The 23,980-nt window shown below is 41.3% G+C and overlaps 2 protein-coding genes and 1 non-coding gene across 19 annotated transcripts in view; all 3 read right to left on the reverse strand.

Moving 5' to 3' along the window:
• si:ch73-181d5.4 overlaps positions 1 to 5,193 on the reverse strand; it is a 34,257-nt gene extending 29,064 nt beyond the window's left edge. For both annotated transcript variants that reach the window (XM_034126334.1, XM_034126333.1), the window contains exons 1-6: positions 5,098 to 5,193; positions 4,053 to 4,113; positions 2,728 to 3,871; positions 2,392 to 2,632; positions 1,908 to 2,270; positions 1,560 to 1,737 (exon numbers count right to left, since the gene is read on the reverse strand). In XM_034126334.1, coding sequence (XP_033982225.1) covers positions 1,560 to 1,737; positions 1,908 to 2,270; positions 2,392 to 2,632; positions 2,728 to 3,871; positions 4,053 to 4,095 — 1,969 coding nt within the window. In that variant the 5' untranslated portion in view covers positions 4,096 to 4,113; positions 5,098 to 5,193. The remainder of the gene's footprint in view (positions 1 to 1,559; positions 1,738 to 1,907; positions 2,271 to 2,391; positions 2,633 to 2,727; positions 3,872 to 4,052; positions 4,114 to 5,097) is intronic.
• Positions 5,194 to 5,777: 584 nt separating this feature from the next.
• LOC117479553 (protein kinase C-binding protein 1-like) lies at positions 5,778 to 23,608 on the reverse strand. Of its 16 annotated transcripts, XM_034126620.1 has the most exons (24): positions 23,474 to 23,608; positions 21,837 to 22,080; positions 21,506 to 21,741; positions 20,559 to 21,264; positions 16,409 to 16,482; positions 15,652 to 15,815; positions 14,011 to 14,250; positions 13,453 to 13,566; positions 13,107 to 13,199; positions 12,879 to 12,966; positions 12,744 to 12,817; positions 12,565 to 12,642; positions 12,356 to 12,471; positions 11,751 to 12,226; positions 11,338 to 11,466; positions 11,058 to 11,219; positions 10,215 to 10,712; positions 8,426 to 8,869; positions 8,175 to 8,317; positions 7,997 to 8,077; positions 7,840 to 7,918; positions 7,425 to 7,729; positions 7,065 to 7,093; positions 5,778 to 6,978 (listed from the first exon to the last, which is right to left on the reverse strand). In XM_034126620.1, the coding sequence occupies exons 5-24, from the start codon at positions 16,431 to 16,433 to the stop codon at positions 6,834 to 6,836; spliced, it is 3,483 nt and encodes a 1,160-aa protein (XP_033982511.1). In that variant the 5' UTR covers positions 16,434 to 16,482; positions 20,559 to 21,264; positions 21,506 to 21,741; positions 21,837 to 22,080; positions 23,474 to 23,608; the 3' UTR covers positions 5,778 to 6,833. The 16 variants fall into 16 exon arrangements, with proteins under 16 accessions (XP_033982511.1, XP_033982503.1, XP_033982509.1 ...); XM_034126612.1 differs by lacking the exon at positions 20,559 to 21,264 and having other exon boundaries at positions 21,841 to 22,080; XM_034126618.1 differs by lacking the exon at positions 20,559 to 21,264 and having other exon boundaries at positions 12,744 to 12,799; positions 14,029 to 14,250; positions 16,409 to 16,479.
• On the reverse strand, positions 22,855 to 22,927 carry trnak-cuu. The gene has a single exon. It is a non-coding gene; the product is annotated as a tRNA-Lys (tRNA).
• Positions 23,609 to 23,980: the final 372 nt, after the last annotated feature.

The raw sequence follows: 23,980 nt of genomic DNA on the forward strand, positions 1-23,980 counted from the left end.
CCCACTGAGTCTCTGGAGCACTCAATTCATCTTCATCCTCCTCCTCCTCCTCACCAGATGCCCAGTTCTTTTTCATTCAAAATCCTATCCCAGCTAATGTCAGTGTTTCTGTTTGTTTCTGAAATCACAGTGTTTCTGTTTGCTTGTTGGTGTTGATGGATAAGGCACTGTAAGTTGTAATATGATGCAAACGTTTTCTCTGATACGTGGAAAGTTGTTTGAGCATGACCGAGTGACAAGGAAAATTGTGAAATGCAACTTAGTTGCAATTGCAAAAAAAAAAAAAAGGATCTTGCCTCATAGAGGCATAGGACGTCTAATAATTATGCTGACAATCGGGAGAAATTGCTGGTGATTGAACATGGGGGTTTGAAAAACACGTCTGGAGATGGCTATTATATTTAGAGAAGTTAAGAAATTCTTTGTTCTAAAACAATAAGGGAATTCATTTCTTACATATTGAGAAATAAATACACACTTAGAATTATTTTAGGCATGCAGTCTGTAATAAAATGGAGAATGCAGATCCTAGTGCGAGTTTTTAATGTTGGAAGAAAAATCTATTAAAAAGGTTTTTATGTGTCTACACATCTGAGATAGGACTTAAGGTTGTCTAACTTATTTTAATAATCAGATATTGAAGTTGGCAAAATTGATTTTAAGAGAATATAATGTGTGGCGTGATGGGGTTCAACATTTCAAACAATGAATAATGTTGTGTATGTGAGCATCTTCATGCATAAGAATGCGAAAACACACTGCTTTATGTGCACGGCAGGTTATAGTGATGAACACATCCAAAACCTTGAATCTAAATCATTCTTCACACGGTCAAACACCAGCAGCTTATGTCACAGTGCGAGGCATGTTTCTGAAGTAATAGACTGTTGCCAAGTGTGTTGATGTGAAATGACTTCCTTGTTACCAACTTAAGCTCTTTCCAGCTGGTTTGCATCATTCAGTGAAGGACTTCTGCAGCGCATATTCTTCAGTGTGAACCTTTTGAGTTTGCTAGACCTTTGCAAAGTCCATCGGAATGAACATCGGAGCAGTGTTTCAATAAAATGATACCAAATTGTAGAAAATCACCCTGCCTACCAGAACTCCCCGAAACACATTCGCTTTGTGTTGTAGTTACTAGTTAAACCAGTTATGAGACAGGTTTATGTGAATCCTTGAATCCTGACAAGTTGAGACACATTTTGGGCATTTAGAGTCAAAAGAATAACTATAAAAGTGAGCATACTTACCCCAATGCTGACCCCTGCTACTTATCAGTCATCACAGAGAGAGAAAGTGTGTGTGTGTGTGTGTGTGTGTGTGTGTGTGTGTGTGTGTGTGTGTGTGTGTGTGTGTGTGTGTGTGTGTGTGTGTGTGTGTGTGTGTGTGTGTGTATTTGTGTGTGTGTGTGTGTGTGTGTGTGTGTGTGTGTGTGATTGTGTTACGTAGTGCTAGGATTCAAATAGGGAGGAAAATCTGAAACGCCAAAGAGGCCTTTTGTGCATGGTGTATAAACTGCTGTGTGATCTGAATGTGTATGAGTAGCGAACGGTACATACACGCTGTGTAAAACTTAGACGATGGTATGGAAGTGGCCTGAACTTCTGTGAGACTGGGGTCGCAGGCTAAGTGAGACACAGCCTCCTCCTGCCCTCCATCATCTTCCTTCACATCCTCCTCTTCACGTTCCTCAGCATTTACTGCTAATCTCTTTGACATCCGACCCGACCTCTGACCCTGTGAGGAATATATTGGCTTAGGTTAAAAAATGAAAAGGTAGTTCATACTATAACAAATATTTACATTAAATCAGACAGAAATGAGAAAAGACTAAATAAGAAAACAATTTGCTATACACCTTTAAAGTCTCTCTCAATTTCTCTGTGTCCATGTTATAAAGAACTTACCGTTGGGTTGGGTTTGGCAGTGGCAGCTTTTCTCTGAGGCCGTCCTCTGGGCTTGGGCACTTTAGGAACAGAAAGAGTCTTCATAGTGAAGGCGGCGTGCTGCAGGATGCAGTCAGTGCCACAGTAAACAGAGTCTTGTAGGGCTTGTTTGGAGCATTCGGGTCCAATGCACAGAGGAAGAGAGCTGCCTGTCTCCATCTCAGCATCAGGCTCAAGCGTTGCCATCATCACAGGAGCCTTCTCCTCGTCCTTCTCCTCGTCCTTCTTTTCCTTCTCCTTCTCATCCTCCTCCTTCTCCTGCTGCTGCTGCTGCTGCTGCTGCTGCTGCTGCTGCTGCTGCTGCTCAACCGCAGACAAAGTCTCCTGAAACCAGAGACTTGTGTGAGTAAGCAATGCAAAAACTCCCTTGGTTGTGTAGGTGTGAACACTGCATAAGGATAACGAGCCATCTGGAGATCAGTCACAATCAAAATGAAATTCTAACCTTGAGTTCTTTCTGCTCCTGGTGCTCCTCCTGTTCTTCACTGGGTGGACTTAGCGTCAAGCATTCAGGAAAGCTAAGCTCAGGCTGAGGCTCTGGTAGGAGATGGAGCTTCTTCCATGTAGTACAAGGGGGGCACACGTACTCTTGCCCTTTCTTCTCCATCTTACGACCCTGTGTTGCACTGATACCAACACATTCGCCATGAAACCAATCCTGGCAAATGTCACAGCAGATCATGAACCTAGAAGAAAACAGCAGAGATCAGGAAGTGAAACCGACAGATGGTTGAGGTATGCAAACCCCCAATGCCCCAGAGATGTTGTTACCAGAATATACCTTTTATCTAGCTTCTGCCGACAGATGCAGTACAGCGCATTGGAATCAGAGCCGTCTGTATCTAATATTCGTGAAAACTCTTCTACATTATTATCTTCTTTCTTCTCCTCTTCTGGTGCATCAGCGTACTGGCCAGAAGTCATATCAGTAATGTGGTCTAAATCAGTGTCTATGATTATGCAGTCTGAGCTAGATTGCTGAGTGGGACTCAGAGTGATGTCAGAGTTAGCAGAGGATATCACTATTTCAGCAGGATCTTGTGGATCATTGTCTTTGTCTTGAAATTGCTGCAGCATCTGATCAGCGGGATTGACTACCACCAGCTCATTGTCGTTGTCCTCTTCATCAATAATCCTTGATTGAAGCGCCACTGCCTTGCTTCTCCCTCTGCCCCGTCCTCTACCTCTTCCTCTACCTCTTCCTCTGCCTCTCCCCCTTCCTCTGGCCTTTCCTCTTCCACCTCTCCCCCCTCTCCCCCCTCTACCTCTTGTGTCTCCCTGTCTGCCTTTTGAAGCTATCTGCATCAGAGTCATATCATCACTGTCCTCTTCCTGACTAGATATCAGAACAACGTCATCATTTTCTCCTCCTGCCACATTGTCAGGTGCAACAGGCTGCGAGATTTCCATCTCATCAGTAGATTCATTATCATCAGGCACCTCCGTTTCTTCTATGAGTTGGGGTGGCGAGGCTTCAAGGGAGTCAGTGACTTCCAAAATGTCAGGGATTGCCAGTGTGTTTGACATGTCCAGTGCCAAACCCTCACCTCCACCAAGCAGTGAGAAAGCAGTGTGGAAGGCAGACCCGCAATCTTGCCATGAGCTGGGGTCAAGGCTCCCTCCTGCTGAGGCTTCGGAGGCGGGCTTGCTCTCCTCTGATACCGGTGACGATGGGGCAGACCACTCGAGATCATCTATTACACTCCTGGTTCCACGGGAAACTCTCTGGGTTTCTGGAGAGGGCTGGGGTGTTGGGTTGGCTCTACAACCTCTGGCTCTGCGTACGGGTTGAGGATTGCTTGTTAGGTCTCCAACTTCATCCAAGAACTCCCTTTTGGCGATTGTTGTCCGTCTGAAGCCCCAGGACTTTTTAACCTGAGACATGGTCGGCCTAACACTCGAACCAGCCTCTTCTCGCTGTTCTTCTAAAGAAAGACAGAGACAAAAAGGGTTAACCGAGCTAAAAACGTTTTCATGTGTATCTTAGCACCAGTCAGCCCATCTAAGAAAATCAAGTTTCATGCATATAGCACTTTAAAAAGCAAGCTTCAACCCAAAGTGCTTAACAAAGACAGATATATAAATTGAAAAAATTATGTATTTTACCATAATTATAATCATTGATGTTGTTATCTTCCATTGGATCCATTTTGACATGTGTTGGTAGCTACGAAAAACATAGGATGTAATTTATTAGTACATATTAATCATTTTGCAAGTAAGATGATGGATAAATGCAGAACAAATATGTACTTTTGCAAGCAATGAGGAAATGGCTGCCAAAGCCTAATTTTCACCAAATCATCCACATTAGTTTATGAGTAAATAGTAGGCTTTTCCTTTTAACCTTTTTTTCCATTTAACTGTACATTTTTATTTTATAATATTATCAACAACTGCTACATGAAAATGCAGAAATGGCCATCTATTCCACATGGAAAGTTACTAGAAAAGCTTGTACATCTACTTCATACAACATGCATTTAATCAACGTTTCATTAGGGCCAGTGAACTAAAACAAATATGGTCAAATACAACAGCCATACATCAAAAAGGTTATAATGTTCCGTTTTTGCAATATGGTCTTAAATATGCTGTAGACCGCGTTGTTACTAGTACATGTAAATCCTCAATTGAGCGATTACTAACCGCCTTATCCAGCTGCGTTATTTACAAAGAATGTTTGTATGTGTTGAAAACTATTTCACGGTTGGCAGGTGTGTTAGGACATTAGGATTTTACCCATAATATGTCTGGTGCAAATGCAGTGCTGGTGTGCATTTTTGCAAAGACTCGTGAACAGGAGTGATAATTATGTGTGCACTGCAGTCCATAGGGTCCAAGTACTCTGAATGTACTGTAAGAAACGAAACAACCACCCTCACTAGTCACTACTAGATCTCAGGCAGCTATGGAAGTGTATACATGAAACGTCCTTCTTGTGCAACGATGCAAACACTCCAGAGTTACTTCTTAGAGATAGTAGTTGTCCTGACATTGTTCTCTTGCACCTCATTTAGCTAGCTAGAAGCTAGCTCCTACACTGTGAGCTATGACACGCTACGGAGATAAGTGTCTCCAACGCTGCCCACACAAGAGTCACATGTTGTACGAAAGTAAATGAACACCGTCACTAAAACCGAATGCGTACCTTGCATATGAACGTTTTGTTTCCAGTTATTATTGGATTCGCTCAGCTAACCAGCTAGCTAGCTAGCACAGCCTTCCATTTTCTCTGCCTTGTTGTTTCGTAATCTCGCGAGAACTACTCACGGGCGTAAAGCCCCGTGGTTTCCTGTTCAGCTTGTCTCAAAACCCCCACCAGTTAGATTCTTTACATTACATTGCATTTAGCTGACGCTTTTATCCAAAGCGATTTACAATAAGTGCATTCGACCAAGAAGATACAAACTTGAAGAAAACAGAATCATATAAGTAGTACATCAGGTTTCATAGAGCCAAAACATTTCAAGTGCTACTCAACTTATATTAGATATATTAACATTAACATGTGAAACTCACCTTGAGTTTTTTTTAAATAAACAAAAATAGTGAAATATTGAGACAGAAACGTTTGACTTTGACTTGTTACTTTCTATTCATTTACCCCCCAATTGTATTACTTTATTTAAATGATTGTTTATCCAATCATTTGCTTGTATAGATATATAGAAAGTATATGTTTGAATAAAATACCACTGATTATTCATATAATTGAATTATTAACAGTTTTAAGACTCAAAAGCCAATCAGTGAATGTTTCAATTGATTGAATGTTTGGAATATAAATGTCCATATAGAGTTTTAAATGATCAAGGGGCACATACAGTGTTAGGTTGATCAGAGCACTTTTATTTTTTCTTCACAAGTCCATTTATTTTATGTACAATATGTAAACACGAACACAAGCCCAAAACAGACATGCTCACAGGAAATAATATCCAGCCAAATGCAGTTTCTATCTTTCCACCTTCTTATAGACACAGTCTGATCAGCTTTGGATAATCAGTTATAAACAGAGGCTTCGCTCAGAGCTGACATTCATATTATGAAGTAATTTATTTTCAAATAACTTTTTTTTTTAGACACATAGAAATGTGATTTCCTTAAACATACTATAAAAACATATAACACTATAAATATTGTCCAGGTACTTTCTTACAAAACTTTGTACAGTTTACACGTCTTAGTTTTTTTTTTTTTATAAATCACAGATATTTTTATGTAGGTTTTCTATACAATGTGGAACAACAATACAAAATTGGTATGAGCCAAAAATGCCCCAGCTGACGTGAAGAGGACATAGTTGTAAATATAATGTTTACCATTGCATTAATCAAAAAATCTTAGCTGACATGAAGCGGACATGGTTTAAAACAAAGGTGGAACTTGCATAACTCAAAATACCTGTGATGGCACAATGATTAATGAATATCTATCAATAGCTGTTTTTGTCATTATATGAAGACCATTCAAAGAAATACAACAGCTGTGAAATACTAAGAGCAGCATTGAGAAGTGTAAATATTCTGCTGGTTGATACAATCTTGTTCAGAGTTGAAACAAAGTGGTAACAGAGCTATAACATAACTACAGTATGAAAACGTATAACCTCACATTTTAGTTCTCAAGACAGACTACTTTCACATGGTGAATCCACCTGATCACCGACTTATGGAAACTGTGAATGAGAGATGAACCAAACATAAAAAAAAGTCGACCAAGCAGATGTACACATCAAAGTGATTTGTCACAGAGGCCTTCCAGCACCAAGTTTGACGCCACATGTCGGACGTAAAAAGCCCCACAGCGTTAATGCAAGGTGTCCGAGAGTATCTGTAGTGTAGCAGTTAGGTCACAGTAACGCCAGCACTGTCCTTGCTCTTGTCAATAAGTGTGGGAGAGTTGCTTTTGTCCGATATGGATCCTGCTCCAGGGGTCAGGGTCTGTGTGGCAGGAGGAGATTGGCCTGTGGATTTCACTGAAGGGATGGAGTTTGACTCTGCTTCTGGTTCCTGCTGAGAAGCTGAGGCTGGAAGAAAAAATAAAATATAAAAATGAGAACATTGACAATGTACTGTATATGTGTTTGTGATGTCTGCAGAATTTGCCTCTTACCCCACAGCTTGCGTCAGTGGCAAGACTGTCTATAAAAAAATAATGGTGAGGTAAGCTATCTGTATTTGTTATTGCAAGCCGACACTGTACTCTTTTCAGTAGGTTTGAAAGGCCTTTTAACTAATGAGTGCTCAGGATGAGCTCAGGATGATAGGAATTGGTGAATACGTGACAATTTGCGATTAGTTTTTAGGAAGAATGACAGAGATAAAATAGAAGTTCCAATGAGGGCCATTGAAGTACGATTCTAAAAATATATATGTTGATTATTATTACCAGTACTTTTTAAAAGGTTAAACAAAACTTGAATGTGCATTATATTTCAGATTTTATTGTGTTTACTGATATTAAATCTCTTACTTTAACACCGTCCGTATTGTGTTTGTGGCTGAAACTTCCATTTTGGATCATCCATGCTTGCCTACCTGACTGCGTGCAGGACTTCATGTGTTCAGGCCAGTGTGCTTGCTGGCAGGGGTAATCGCAGTAACTGGTGTTCCAGCAGCAGTAGAAGATGGCCTCCTTCCTGCAGTTAGCGCACCACTGTTTCTTTTTGGTCTCGTCCACCGCTTGCTGCTTTTCCAACTCTGTCTGCTTTTTTACCTCCGCCACCAAACGTTCTCTTTCCTGCTCGAGACTCTGCCTCATCTCTGCCATTGTCAGTTCTACATTTAAGAAAGACACAAAAAACAGTATTCATAAAATATTCATGAAAAGACTGATTCAGTAGTAAATCCACTCTCAGAGGTGTGATGACATATTGCTAGAATCTTACCAAGATTGTGTTTCATCTCAGACAACTCTTGTTGATGCAGCCACTGCAGCTTCTCAATCTCTATTCTTAACCGCCGGATCTGTGGCAAAAATAAACGGAGATTAAAACTTGCCAAGTATTTGCATGACAAGCATTGGTCTATATGCCGTGAATTTACCTCTGCAATGGTGTTTCCTGATGTGCTTTTGGAAAGATCGTTGTAGATTTCAGTCATTGTCCCTTTTATCGAGTCCATCATCTGCAAGATTTAGGAACATTTTGATATTAGTACACAGTTAAAGTGAAGGTGGCAGAGAAGTTATATTATTCATATGAAGTAAAATTGTCCAAATTACTTTGTTTGTGTATTTGGTTATGTCAGCAGCCACCTCGGCTGAGCCTGTCGGGATCTGCACGTCTCCTGAACTGAAAGAAGAGGAGTTCCCTGTGACCTGGGCAGCTGTCGACGAGGAAGTACTCTGAGGTACGTCCTTTTGCCCTGTAGGGAATAGAGGATACAAAATGGAAATCAATCATCTTTTTATCCTCTTATATCTCATTATTTTTGGTGTAATGTTCAGGTGAATGATTATGCTGGTGTATATACCCTTGGCTGCCTGTCGGGTCTGATAGCGGGTACTTGAGGAGTTCTGCAGCTGCTGTGGGCTTTGTGTTTGCCCCGGACTCTGAGCCGGGGACTGCACGGCTGCCGGCTCCTCATGCTGCTGCTGCCTCTGAACCTTCTGCATGTGCCACTTCTGAGAGGACGTCTGGAACTTGGTTGGATTCCAAACCACCGCCTTCTGCACGGCCTGAGCGGCCTCTTTAGGCAGTAGAGGGCGCTGTTTCTTTACAGCTGCAGGTACTGGCGATGTTGCAGGAGAGGGTGCACTGGTGGATCCACTGGAGGCTGTGGCAGCACTGGGCTGACCAGAAGCTGCAGTGGAAACAAGGTTGAGGGCTGCTGTGATGGCCGGTTGTAAAGAGTCTTTTAGGTTAGAGGCGGCCTCCCGTGATGGAGCAGATGCTGCAGCTGATGAAGACAGTTTACCTGAGCAAAAAAATCATAATATTTCTCCATAAGTGTGAGGCATTATGGATTTCTACTGTGGTCAATTTAAACCCAACAGGGTTAATTGAGGAACTAGACTTGGAGCCACTTTTGAAGACAAATAATTCAATTAACAGGATTTTTTTGGTAATGAGTAAAGTAGATAAGAGTTCTCGTGTACATTTTCAATGTCCATGTCTAAAGATTGTTGGATAAAGCCTTTGTGGCTCCAACAGAGTACTTTAATGGCGCAGTTCCACTGCAGCGCGGAGCTCGCTTTAAGCGTGCCGTGTCGTGCCGTCCCCTTTTTTGGTTGTGCTTCCACTAGGCCAATTACCGGCGCGGCACGGCGCGGGGCCACTTTTTCACCTCTTTTCTGGCCCTAGAAAATTGTGGTTCTATCGGGGCCAACAAACAGGGCTGAGTCGGGCTGAGTATGCTAAACTAGAGAGAGGAGCGCTGGCAAGAGGGCTAGAACTACAACAAGATGGACATATTTGACCGTGATTTAATTGTAATACACGTTTCAAAATGATGCCGAAGTAACAACATACTGATACCGGTTAGTAAAAACCATGAATTAATGCTTTGTCAAGTCTGCAGACAGACGGCAGGCGAAAAACCTTTTAAAATTCGTGTTTTTCTAGATGGAGATTGGCTAAGCTAACGCAGTATATGCTCCGACCGTCCACACTCACAACAACGGCCTATACAGACATAAATAAAGCAGCGACTGTATTCACCATGACACAGGCAGTCTGTGGTGTGTACTTGTTTAACTTTTGTCAAGTTTCTGAACATATATAAGGAGCTGTGAGCTCTGAGTGCTAACAGCTAACGGCTGTGTTGTGTTTCTGGATTTCTCATTGAAGATGACGTCACGGCTCCGCCTACACTGCGTTACTATAGATACTACCCCAGTTCCTAAACTGTAATGGAAGCGCAGCATGAAGTGAGTCGGCCCTGTTAAGGCCCAACGCGGCCAAGCCGTACCGAGCCGTACCGAGCCGTACCGAGTGTGGCCGAGGCCGACCGTGTAGTGGAAATGCGCCATTAGTATTTAAAACTTGTGTTTCATGAATTTCGGAAAGGTTAACCGTTTGCCAGATTTGTGCAAATTTCGTAATGTGACAATTTATATTTCTGATAAAGGTTGTTTGTTTGAGAATAAAGACGTTTTATAAATAGTATTTTTAAGAAAAGGGGGACCATAATAAGTTATCTATTGTAATTGACCAAACACACATCACTAATCCACGGAATGTATAAATAAGAAAACAGGAACAACAGACTCAGACACTAGCCTGAGGACAAGATAGCTAGATAGCTATCTATAAGGCCTCACCTTCCAACTTGGCGACATTGGCCTCTTTGAGAGTTTTGGCTCCTGGCTCTCTCCTCGCCCTCTTTGAGTCGCGGCCTCCATGTTCGTCTCCCAGGTCGATCACCAGCTCTCTTTCAGAGTCAGAGTCCTGCTCAGCTGATGATGTGGCAGCAGCTGCTCTGCCCTCCTCTGGGGCTTTGGGTTTGTCAGCGAGAGGCTGAGGCGTTCTGGGCTTCTCCTGGAGGTCCCTCACTAGGCCGTTGTTACCGTGCTTGTCTTTGAGCATGGGTTCAGGAGTGGCTTTATCCACTGTCCTTGTAACTCCCTCCTTACTCTCTCCATCGGCGCTTGATTTGGGCCTTTTTCTCTCTGCTTTGTCCTTGTCGTCCTGGGCTGAGATCTTTGGCTTGTGTTCCTCGTCGCTGAGATACTCGCTGTCACTTGAGTCAGATTTCTCAGAGTCCTCTGAGTCGCTGTGATCCACACCTTTGTACACGTCTTCAGAGATCTCATCTATACCTGTATGGAGAAGCGTATATTCTTAATTAAATTAAAAGTATAGCAAAAAACGGTGTACTTTGTCTCTGTCAGACTGTGTAATAAAGAATATAAGATAATTTTCTTTGGTAGTAGCCTGGCACCAGTACTAAATCAGTGGCAGTCACACTATCTCTGAAAGATTCTTGTTTTATGTTTTTTGGGTAAATCCTCCCAAATGTATGACATGAAATATTGCATATATATCATATTCAAACTATAAATAAAACATTCTTCTTGCTAATAGACTACACAAAAACTGATTCTTGTTGAGTAAAAGAATAAAGTTCTGTGCTTAAAATATACCAAAGGTAATTGTGTATGTACCGAGCTGTGCCTTGCAACTCTCAATGGTCTTGTCCAGGCTTCTGATGGACCTCTTTGGGGTGGGGAGGGAAGCTGAGCCCCCCTGTTGTTGCTGATGTTGCTGCTGTTGTTGTTGCACGGTCTCACTCAGCTCCTTCAGATCCATCTCAGCCTTCACCCGGTCTGAGGAGACAGAGGTAAATGTTCAGTTTAAGCACAACATGAGCGCAATAATAATGATGATGATGTGTTTAATATTGGTCTTCATGATAACATGATTACAGTTACTGTTGGTACTGACCCAGGTTTAGATTGAGGATACCGCCTGTCCCTGCAGTCCTCTCCTGCTTGGGCACTAGTCCAGGGTTAAAGGGCTTCGGGCTGCCTGCCACGCTGCCTGCAGGACCCATCTTCCCTGACATAGGAGATGCTGTAATTACAAATGTTAAATTGTTTAAAAAATGCCATCATTCCACTCATGACAAAGAGTTGCTTATTGAACATTTGAATTTGTTCTTCATGGCTTGTCTGGTTAATAATCACAGCAGTTATGGAGCAACATCATCATCCATTCTAAGATGTGTTTCTAGCCACCTGATGAATGCATTTCTTTGGAGATTTGTAGTATCTTGCTACCAGCACGCTGTTTTGAAATATTTTTGATAAATTGCTCATATAAAAAAATTGATTATAGTCCCTTTGACATGTATTTACCAGTACAGTCCATTGACTCCTCTCCAGTGCTGTAGTGGAAGCCGGGATTCCTGCTGTGCTTTTCCATTTCCTGCTCCCCATCCGACCCCGTGTGAACCGAGGAGTTGGTGCTCATGGGAGACCGAGGCATGTCTGTCATTGAGACCCTCCGGCTCATGCCACTGGGTGTGGAACTCTTGCCCAGGACCATTTTAGGAGACGCAGTTATATCGAAGTTGAAGCGGAGTTTGTCTTGTTTCTCTGTCTTCACTGTCCCAGCACTGGGGTTGGAGGGGTCCAGCAGCATCTGTAGCTGGTTGTTGGGCGTGTAGGGTGTCCGGAAGGGTGCATAGTTGAAGACCCCAAATTTCTTGCTAATGTTTTCCACATAGACTTCCATCTCTTGCATGGCACTGTTGAAAATGCTCTTTGTCTTCTTTACAGAGAAAGGGATCTCTTTGGACATGAGGTAGCAGTTGTTGATGGGTACCCAGGCCCTACATACAAGCACAATAAAAAAAATCGCCAAATTAGAATAACCGGGATGTTTATCTGGGCTTTAGATGTTTCCCAAATTCATATACATAGAGCAAATGTCCTGGACAATGCTCAAACGCTTCTCTTACCTGTCATGTTGCCCGAAGAAACGTGCGTCTACCTGCCCGTCCTTTTCTCTAAGTGCTTTTGCTGGCCAGAAGGGAAAGCCCTTTAGCTTAGCCCAGACCAGAGGGTGGGGTGGACTCTATTGGGGACAAAGCAGGATAAGTCAGTGCCTGACATCTCTAAATTCAGAACTTAACTGTATTAATATACTGCTCAAGATGTAAGGACCTACACATGGCTCACAAAACCAGTTGTCTCTTTTTTGGCATGAAGACAGGTAGCACTCTGGACACACCTCAATCTCATTCATCTAAAAAATATGTATAAAATAGAAAACAGATATGCAATTAATGATTAAAGCACAAATATTTATGGAATATTTGCAACTATTAAATTAGTAAAGCTCCTTACCTCATGTTCACAAATCTTGATGATGACTTTAGCAGTTGCTGTTAATTTGTGATTGCCTGGAATCAAATCACCATCTTAATTTAATGGTTTACATTTGTTGAATAGGGTGATTCTTGGTATATGTAATTAGCTTACCTCCGTTATAGATTATGCAGTTGTGTAAAATCCATTTCATGTCAGCAAGAAAGGCTTCAGTGCAGCCATACATTTTCTTTTTGATATTCTATTAAAAAGAGAAAAAGACAAGATTAAAAGACACTTTAAAGAAAATAAGCATTCATCATAAAATCGGAACAGCAGAACTTGCTCCTAAGAATGGTTCTATGTTTGTTTTAATTTAAATTCAATTCAATTAAAAGTTACCTTTTCTAAAGTTGACAGGTCCATGGCGTGGAAAATGTACTCTGCATAATCCGGGTGCTGTTCCAGAGACACAGGCTTCAGAAAAGGTTCAGTCTTCTCACCGTGGACAAAAAAAAAAAAATAAGAGACAGATGCATTAGCCAATGTTAGATGTCTGATGTTCTGAATGCATGTCCTGGACTTTTGTGTTTGAATATAAATGTCACTTAAAGTCAAGTCATTTCTATTTTTATCTAACAATATCACAGATTTGCCTCAGGGGCTTTATAAAAAACACATTCTTAGACAAAGGAAGATTATAAGAGGCTTATTAAAGCAGCATACAATGGATCTTTACAGGTCTTACCCCAGGCTGTTTAATCTTTTGAAGTGCGAATTTGAGCAAATAGGAGAGTTGTTCTATTGTGAGCAATGTCATTGCCTTGCTCTGGGTTTCGATGCATTCAGCAACTGTTATTTTCTGCAACAAAATAAATATTTTTTTAATAATGACACAAAGAACACATAATGAAATCATCAAACACCAATTACAAGAACAGGATACCAATAAACAGTCTGATTTAGATGTTTTGTTTTGATTTAGCTTGTATATTTAGATTTTTAGATTGTTCCAATGAAAAGAAGAGCGTAGTAAATTTGCCTGAATATTAAGAAGCTGATCAAAATGTTCAATATCTAACATCTTTAAAACTTGCAGTGTGAGCAATAAGCTTGCCGGGTGTCGCACCATGTGTCATGTAGGGCTAAGGTTTTTTGAATCAGCCAAAACAAAAGGCAGTTATTTCACCAATTTGTCCTTGTGTCCCTGAAGCTGTTCATGGCACATAGTCTGACACCCGTTTTGTCTACTAAGCAAGCAAGATTGTGCCTTGCCACAATCGTTTTTGTACAGCCACACACATACACGTCTTCTGCGAGATACCTCACACTCTGGACAGAACCAGTCGCCCTCGGGCTCAGCTGGTAGTTTGAGGCACTTGGCGTGGTACACCCTGGGGCAGAGCTCACAGCAGAGCACCTGGCCCTCGCGGTGGCACAGCCAGCAGTAGAAGTCATTCCTGCCGTCCTGCGGTACAACATCAACAGGGTCTGTGGTGAGTGCTGGCTGCTTCATATAGTAAAAGGGACCATGTCTTAGCTCTGACTGAAATGCAGGTAAGAAAAACAAGGGGGCAGGTTTCAAAAACACGCAGGAACACAAAAGAGGTGCAGTGCAACAAAAACAAGACAGCAATAAGGATGGTTATGCAGGGAAAGCAGCATATAGGGCATAACAGTTCATAACTAAATAATTATTTACAATAAATAGTTAAATTATCTGAACATTTGACTGAGTGAATCCAAACAGGTTTAAGGGTGTGAGCTTGAGTATGAGAGCTGTTGCCCAACTTGTACTTAGCTGATTCACAGTCAAAATTATCTTTAGCTTAAGTCTCTAGTCTATTAAATATTACTTGAGCGATTTAAAATATTTGTTAACACATTTCACCTATAACAAATAATGCACCTAATGCCATTTGAAAAAAGCCATATTGCATTTACTTTAAAATAAGGAGTAATTGTTCGGCCCTAGAATTGTCTGTCAGTTTAAAGTGAGTTCAACAGAGGACTGAAGGGCAAAAGGGAATCACTCAGCACCACAATAATTGGCAAGCAGTTAAGGAAAACATATGCATATATATCATCAAAATACATTCACTTAAATTCTGCATAACCACATTTATTAAAAAAATGCAAAATGTCTGATAATAAACTGTGAGCTGACCATGCATTCATGGCAGTGCTCTGAACCTACACAACACATCTATTACAGCAAGACATCTCCAACGTTACAGCAGGTTACATCCATGCATGTTATGTCCATACAAATCGATCTTTAAACTGAGTGTACTACGGATAAAACTCAATACTGACGTGCTCTGACACTACGATATGTATTTATCTTATATCTTGTATTTAAGTGAGGAATTGCTTTGGAACTTTGCTGGAAAACAAAGCCCTCCAAACTCATGTTTTATTTCACCACATTTCCACTGCATGGCTCTACTAAACTAGACTTTTTTTTAAACTCTTTTTTTGGTGTTCCATTAGCAAAGGTTGTGGATAGTAAAATAAATAGTCAAGCTACTTAAAAATCAATATTAGTCTTATATTTACTTGACCCCGATATTCAAAGGCAACAGCCTGCAAAACTACATTGCAGTGTTTTTTTTGGTTAGGTTGAAAAATAAAGACTTTATCACATTGCATTGAAAATGATGTCAAGACAATTTCACAAGGTGTCGCTATGACAATCAGCTGACAATCCCGTCTGTACTGAAGGGGTTTTATCCATATTGGAAAGAAAAAAAGAGAAACACCTGGTACCAAAAGAGAGTTGAATAGAACGTAACTGTGCATTTGATATGGGGCATTTGTTTTGGATTATTTGTGGTGCTATCTCCTTTGCTAACTGAAGGAAAGGCCTCCAGTTGAGCGAGTAAACCGTCGTCCATAGCCTTGGAGAGCACGCCAGATCTCGAAATGAGTTCACTGGAGCACTTACCTGGTCTTTGCTGCCACTGTGAATGGCCCCAGGCTTCTTCTTTTTCTTGAGAGGGCTGGGAGAGGTGTCCGAGGGAGAGTGTCCATTGGAGGAATGTGTGGGACTGGACACCTTTCTCTTCTGTGGTGCCACGAGCCGTTCTGCTGACCCTGGTGGATCAGGGACTGGAAGAAGAAAGACATCAAATCATCACACAATGGGAAAAAGACTCGTTCAGTTCACTGCACAATACAGAAACTTAAGAAGATTAAAACACAGGTGCCATGACAGTTATTAAGCTACTCTTAGAAAAAGTCAAGATGGGGGAAAACATCATTAACAGAAATATATCCTTCCCAGCATCCCCCAATCTTAGAGTTTAGCAAGGAAATACACATCTTATTTCAGCTGAGATATTAAATGGTCAGATGCAGTGCTTAGCGTTTACAACAACATGGTGAATAAATATCTACTGCTGACAGAAGTCACACTGATCTCATTATTACTAAGGATGCCTCTTGTACATATTATATTACCACATTATAGTAACAAATTGTTCAAGGGCTCCCACTGAACTAACAAACCCTGCATTGATACTTGACTAATTCTAAACAGGCAGGCAGCCAGGCATGATGGATTATCTTTGCAATCCTCGGAGACCGAAGATGCATTACACAGCTCTCATAACTTACAGTTAATAACCTCTACATTATCGAGGAACTAAAATGCCTAAGATGTTTGACTGTTAGTGAGAGGTGCTCGGCCTTTGGAGACTTACCTTTGGATCGTACGGATGCATCCATCCCCTCTACCACATCAGACTCTGTCTTTATCTCCTCCTCAGCCAGACTGCTGAGCAGCACACAAGAGCACACAGAAACAGAGAAAGAGAGGCAAACACAAAGTCAGAAAGGGTGTTCAGAAGCCACAGCAGCATAACAGTAAACAAGTGGAAAACCACCTAAGGCACCCAGGTCCCAAAGGATCTGTCAATAGGGACTACTCCAGGTTACCATTGTTATTCATTTTAATTTCACTTAATTTAAGCACATCTCTGACATTGTGCTTCCAAGTTCAAATTATTTCTACATCAGTGAAAAACATGTCCAAATAAGTTTTTACACTCCAAGAAATTGTAACAATTGCCATGGCAACGCTCCTCCGTGAATTAATATTCACAACAACACATACGACCCTACGTCCTTCAGCAGCTATAGATTGTAGCCAAATTAGGTCCTGATCTTTGCGGTGCTTTCTTGATAACAAATGGTCAAAAGAAAATTAGTAAGGAGAGTCAGAGGGAGTAGGTCCTTACTAATGGATGACCAGTGTCTCATGATAATAACAGTATATGTTTCTGCTACCTCTCGAGCCCCTTCAGTAACAACAGGGTGACCCAGGAGAATTTTGGCCCATTCTTGGCAACAGATAGCAAGAGACTGACTTCACAAGCTTCAAGCGAAGTATATCTAAAAAAGGTTGGCCTAAAGCTTCACTGCATGTATATTTAATAACAGCTTTCTTAGACAAATTCATGTATGCATCACTGCAATCAGTGAATTCTTAAATTTCACTGATGCATTTTCCATTAAGAAAATATTCACACACATACTTGTAGTTACATACATGTACACAAAGCATTTTGTATGGTTTCTTTTAAAATCAGCTTTTTATCCTGCTGTGTTTACAAAGCTTGTGTAATCAGGGTATTATTATTATCATAGATCAATTAAATCTCAAGTTATGAATCAATCGAATAGAAGAATATAATTGCCCACATGCACATAAAGTACAGGAAAACCTGATTTCCGAGGTCTAATGTCCTGCTCTCATCTCTTTTCCTCCAAGGACAGAGTCAAAGGGGGTGAAAATAAAGGGGTTCTGGTGATAAATACAAGTCTTTGAGTATTTGGCTCCTCCTTTGTCAGAGCAACAGAGGGCCCTGTTTCAAGGATGTCGCCTTTATTCTCAAGCCCCAAGAAGAAAACCCTCCCAAAGACCCCTGACAGGTCACACACTTGACCAGTTCATAGCTTGCTTGCAGCTCTGGTTTCCAGCTAGGATGACGGGTTTACAGGCTACGACTCAAAGGTCAACCACAATTGTGGGATAAGCCTCTTTTTTTCTTCTTCTGAAAGTAAAGGAATGCTGTTCAAGTCCCCTCCTCCATTCTTAAAGAGACATTCCTCACAAAGTTGATCAAATGTCAGTTTTCTGAGAGGCATAAGGAGGTTACTACACATATCCTAAAAGGTTTAACGACTCAGAGAGAGATTAGATGGGATCACATCAGCTATCACATCTACACCCATTTAAACACTAAGTCATCCTTAATGTTTTAACTCAGGTTTAAAAATGATTAAAACATCCCCTTTCTGCTAGTCACAATTCCAGATAATGTGACAAAGTAAACAATTCACAATCATCAAGGCTATTCTAAAAGCATTCATTGTTCTCTCAGTATGCTTATCACAGAGAGCTTATCAAAGTGAAACTCAAGAAAATAAATGCATCATAAGCTGCTTCGCCTGAAAAGAGCAGAGTTTCTTTTGAAATATGGCATATGGGTATCTTGTTTCAGCCTGCCAACAGCCACGCGCACACACACACACACACACACCCACACACTCACTCCCACACACACACACTGAGAAACCCCAACCCCTCCGGGGCCTTCCTGTTCCGGACTGAGTGAACAAACGAGGCCCACATGAAAATAAGACAACGTTAGCCAAGCCGCTCTGCTACGTGTACCTCAGCCCTGAAAAGAGAGACACTCGCCTTCAGCGGGGAGAGCTGCTGCACAAAGTGCCACAGCCCTATCATGTATACACACTTAATAAAAAGCTATGCTGCAACTACCAGGAAGACAGGATGACCCACAGTGAAAAAGTATGCTGATCCAAAAGACATTTTCAGATTAGGAGCTATGATCCATCACACAAGGCAAATAAATCCTCAGCAGATTCTGGGATGTATTCCAGGGAGACGCGGGGTTCAAGAAAACACACAGTATTCCCCTCTGCAAGCAGTACCTGATGGACAAAAAGGAAATAACACTGACTCAATGCCTTTTAGATTCCACTCCTGTGAGAGACGAGCAGGGTTCTCTCGTCACAGAAAATGGAGGCCACAGCTTGCTCCCCTCCCCCCTCTCCCCCATCCCCCACTCCGAGACTCAGGCACTGGCACATCCATACAGGAGGACCAGAGAGATCTGTGGAGATTACAGTCCAACATTTCAAAAAACACGGCTGTGTCAAGACCAACCTTCACTGACGACCACACAGATAAGGAGGAACACAGAGAGGGAGACACGGGAAAATCCAGCAAAATGAGAGGCACTCATCTCCCTTTTTTTCCCCTTCGATCATGGCTTGCCTCCTTGCCTGAATACTGCTGTCATAGAATAATTAGATTTCATTCTGAAGAAAGAGGGACCATCACTGTGAAGCCACACTGCGATGCTGGCAGAGCTTTTCTCTATACTTAAAGAATGTGCAGTACTTACACATCAACAGACACATATCTGAACAAATGGCCTCTCTTTATGGCGGTCCAGGAAAGCTGCTCGATGCAAACATCATTACTGCACTCTTTGCTCTGAAACTGCCACTGAAAACACTTGGGATTAATACCAGTGACTACAAAACATCCAACTCCCTGTGCTACCCTAAAAAACCCAAGAGAGGTTATTAGGATCTTCAAATGACAAGAGACATTCAGCTTTCACAAGACCAACAACCGCATGCAGAAAAATGAAGAAATGCATAGTTTAGCTTTCTCTCCTGAAATCAACATAAACATAATTAAAGCAAAAGGAATAAGATCCTTTTTAAAATGTAATACAATTATTTTAACCACATAACCTGTTTTAGCATGACTCCTTCACAATGTTAAACAATACTAGGCACACAACATCGTGTATTAAAGAAAAAATTGACCTGGATTTATATTAGGCTGTACAGGGTGAATCAAAGATGGCTGTGGAATTTTCCAGAAGGCCCTTGCTCTCCCTGCTGCTCTCCCTCTGATTGTCAATCTTTAACCTCGACTGCAGCTGCAATTGGCTGGAGGGCCAACAGGGTGGAACATTATTGGTCGGCTGCGCTGTGCCACACGGATCACAGTGTGCAGGCTCCCCTCTTCCTCTTAAAAAGCATTTTTGCTGCAATGCAGAGATTTCCCCCTGCATAAGACGTTTTGTATTCCTTGCATTTTAGTTTGCCCTTCGTGGTTATGAGAGAATAAAACAGAGGGGATTTGAAAGAATGACATTTCTTTGGAGATTGTATTTGTGGTTGTCATGCACGACTCTGCAATTCAACCTCTTCCGTCCTGTTTAGCTGCTTCGTTGACTCAGAAGGAGGCCCACCCAATCTGTCTAAACAACACGACGTTACACATTGCTGACATTTCCAACTATCGGTGTCGCTTTTATACAAACAGGCTTAATCAAGCACTATGGAGTAACAGTAAGAAGTCAATGCAATCTATGGGAGGGATTCATTTCTATTTAATAGTGGAAGTTAACTTCTGGGTTTACAGAGATAGGGAGCAGAGATTGTCTTGTTACTATTTTCTATGTGTCGTGTAGATGAAACACATCTTGTGTCATGCCACAAGAGAAAGAAAACGTCCTTTGTTTCCCCCCACGCAGTAGAGATTGCTAAATTGGTGATACATTATGTAACACAATGTACAGTCTGTGCTCTGAAAAATCAGGGGCAACAAGCAGTGACAGGTTTACTCATGCACCTTGTCTTTGTGTATATTTCATTAAAATATCTATAAAAACAAGCGTCTTTCTTTATATCCGTTATATCACATTACTTGTTTGTGTGAAGCAGAAAGAACACGGAGTACCAAGAGGGGAAAATATTGCAACACATACACAAACAGACACATACACACACGTCAGTAAAAACCTGTTTAGTCTTGTGTTGTTCCCCTGTCCCTGCTGTCTGGTCTGTGAGGAGAGCACTAGAGGAGAGCCAAACACAAAATGGCCCCTGTCCTTCTGAGTATCAGAGAGTGGAGGAAGCAGTTTCACAATAGTGTTGTAGAGAGGACGAAGCCCAGGGCTGTAAACGCAGGGCCTGTAGCTTTAAAGAAGAACAACCCTGAGTCCTAACATATTATTTCTTATAGATTCAACTGGAAGATCTCCCTTGGTAAAAAGGTTTGTTTCGTGCCGGCTCATAAGGAGAGTGGAAACTATGCCCAGTACAGTTTCCTTTATGTGTACCAAGTCATTCAGTTTTCAGTTTCTTTTCTTGTGTAATATCAAGACTAAAAACCAGTATTCAGATATGCTCTTGACTCGGTGTCTTCCTAACAGGCACATCTGTTGCCCCCCACGTCTTTTCCCCGGCCTGGCATGACACACAAGAAAACAGCACAGAGCCAATCCACTTACAAAGGGTACATAATACCCCCCCTTCTCGCCCTCAACTGCCCATCCCCCATTCTTTCTCTGCCAGGCTACAACACAGACTGCCACAACAGAGAGGGAAATGTGGGTGCCATTTTTAGATCTAACTCTCTTTTGCATTATAAAAAAGGAAAAGGATTTGCCATGGTCCACTCTGCCTCCTGTATGGCAGCCTGGTTGTCTGGGGCACCCATGTGACCCTGAGACACAGAGAGAGAGCAAGGGTGAGAGTCGTTACCCAACCCCCCACCCTCACCACAGTGGAGCACAGAGGCCTGCCGAGGCCTCCAATCCACCCCAGCTCCTCCTCCTGCTGCTGCAGCACACTAAACTGATTTTTAAGGTGTGCACATTCATCATGAGAAATCAACAGTCACCACAACGACAAGAAGGAAGCCATGTTATTATCAGAGAGTTAAGATAAAAAAAGACAGAGCTTACCTCTGTGGATGCATGGCTGCCTGACACACTGTTATGTCAACACTTATAAAACATGGAGGACACTCTCAGCCCTCAGCCGGGGAAGGCTCCGTTCTTCAGGCAAGGCGATCAGGCCCCGGTGTTGTTAGCCAGATCCTGACTGGTCGCCTTCCTCACAGGCAGGATACAAGGCCGCTTCTGATTGGCCGAAATGTTTCCTGAGTAATTATCTTTGTTCAGTGCAGGCAGGGGCAGCACTGTGAGTGTCAGAGACAGGGGAAGAAAAAATAAGCATAGAACTAGGCCATAAAACCACAAAATAACATGATTAATATAAGTATTTTTGACATACAAACCCTGTGTGACACTGTTTTGAAGCTTCCAAGTGTAGACCCTGGTTGTAGTTGTCTTATTTGAAGGCTTTAGAAGTATGAATGGCAGCATGTAGACTGTGAAGAGCAGGACACCATGGCTTCCCTGCACAAGCCTCCATTTTTTTTTATGTGGAGAGGCCTTTGTTTAAACTCCTCCCTCCCTCTTGGCTGTTACAAGAGAAAAAGAGAGGCTGTTGCTCCTTACCTATTTTGACATGCCGCCTGAAAGAAAAAGAATAAGAAAATAAGGCAGCTCAAATTAGAATTTGTACAGTGAAAACATGTTTATGATGATTTGTAAAGGACAGTGAAAAATAGTTATGTAAATAATATGTTTTAATGTCACACGTTACTGGTGTTACTGGAATAACTTAACGGCCTTTGTAATAACCCGATGAGTTAACAGTAAACATGAATTCAAGTAAAACATTTTTAAATATGTATCCCTTCCTCTATGAGAAGGAATGCTCAAATGTCAATTATACACCATGTGCTTAGGGTATTCCTCTTTAACGTCTGTGCTATAACAGTGATCATTAATAATTAAACACAGCTGAATAATGCACCTGTTTTTTTGTGTCCTTTGATATTCAGCAGCAGTGATAAAATACACAATTAGTCAAATAGGATGTAAATAAATCCTATTTAATAACCCTGTCATACATGTTTCGCTGAAGCAATTGTTGACTCAATACTAGAATGACTATAGGTGTGTAAATTATACTGTTATATTGGACTGCATTATACTGAAAGGGGTTTTTCCTAAACGCAGTTAAAAAGGACGTCCGACTATAAGAAAAGGAACAATCGCTTCCAAACTTGACTTAAATTTGTTGACCTATTAATAATTTCATAATTTACCAACTATTACAGTGTAGTATTATCTTATACTATTTGTCTTCTCTTCTCTCCGCAGATCTGAAATGTGGTTTACAAATAGGTTTATAAAATGCAATCGAGTACGACGAACCAGTTTGTGAAAGTGGAAAAGTTGTGCGCCCAACGTGGGGCTCGAACCCACGACCCTGAGATTAAGAGTCTCATGCTCTACCGACTGAGCTAGCCGGGCAGTGAGAGTAACCAGAAACACTACGCAATTTGTATTAAAACTGATCCTATAATTGATACTATTGCAAATTATATGATATTAACATGGCAATTACGTTATGTGAAGTTGTATCACATTTCAGCCAACTGGTTTAAAAGTAGAGGGTTAGCTTATGTGTAGCTATTCCGGTCCTGTCTCATACTGACCTCTAGCGGCAGAGAACCAAACGTGTTCAAAATGTGTCATCTGGATGCGTATTTGACATAACATTAGGCTGCAAATTATTAGCTAATAAAAAAAGCTATGGGGTTACATTTACAATGACATTAAACTGCCCAGGTAAAGCCACAAAAGACGTACGTCAGCAGTTACTTAAACCACAAAAAGACTGACTTTCGCTGGCGTGTATTATTAAAAGAAAGACCACCCTTTCACCCTTTCAACAGTTTCAAATAAAACTTCGACTCACGGTTAATTAGCTAAGGTGACGACAGCTAAAACGCTAGCTAGCATTAGCCGTTCGCAGTAATGATCGTGTATCATCAACGCCATGTTAACATTACTTACCTGACTGTTGGTTTTCTCTGTCATTTCTCCATTAATTACCGTTAAATCAGATGAAACACGTATAAGTAACAATCTGACTAAAGTACAATTGGTTAAAAACGGGAGGTCTCCAAACACACACAATGGAAACTTCCGGTCTTTTTATTTTTTTCTCCAAAATAAAATCTTGAGCTTTACATTTGAGACCTCGGTTTTGTCCTGCATCCAGAACAATTGAAAACCTATTATCCGCAATATGCATTTAACATTTCAAAGGTGCACATTAGACCTTTAATCTTTTGCCTATAATATATTATAGGATTAAATCATAATAATAATAAAAATAACTTGCAGCCAAAAGTGCTTTACAGAGCAAGATAAGAATAAAAACAATAGCACATTTGTAGAAATAAAGAGTAAAAAACTTAATTAAAAACAAGTTATGAAAACAAAACAGAAAAACAATAAGAGATTAACAGTGATACCACTACAATAACCCATATTAAAAGCCTCATTAAATCTATCCCT

Source organism: Trematomus bernacchii, unplaced genomic scaffold (genome assembly GCF_902827165.1).
Source record: "Trematomus bernacchii unplaced genomic scaffold, fTreBer1.1, whole genome shotgun sequence".
Taxonomy (NCBI): Eukaryota; Metazoa; Chordata; class Actinopteri; order Perciformes; family Nototheniidae; genus Trematomus; species Trematomus bernacchii.

Excerpts from the sequence above, each read along its gene's own strand:
- LOC117479553 (XM_034126612.1), bottom strand. Across the intron at positions 10,713-11,057 it reads GAGTTGCAAGGCACAGCTCG|GTATAGATGAGATCTCTGAA; the intron begins GTACATACACAA and ends TTCTCCATACAG. Across the intron at positions 8,870-10,214 it reads CAATGTCGCCAAGTTGGAAG|GTAAACTGTCTTCATCAGCT; the intron begins GTGAGGCCTTAT and ends TTTTTTGCTCAG.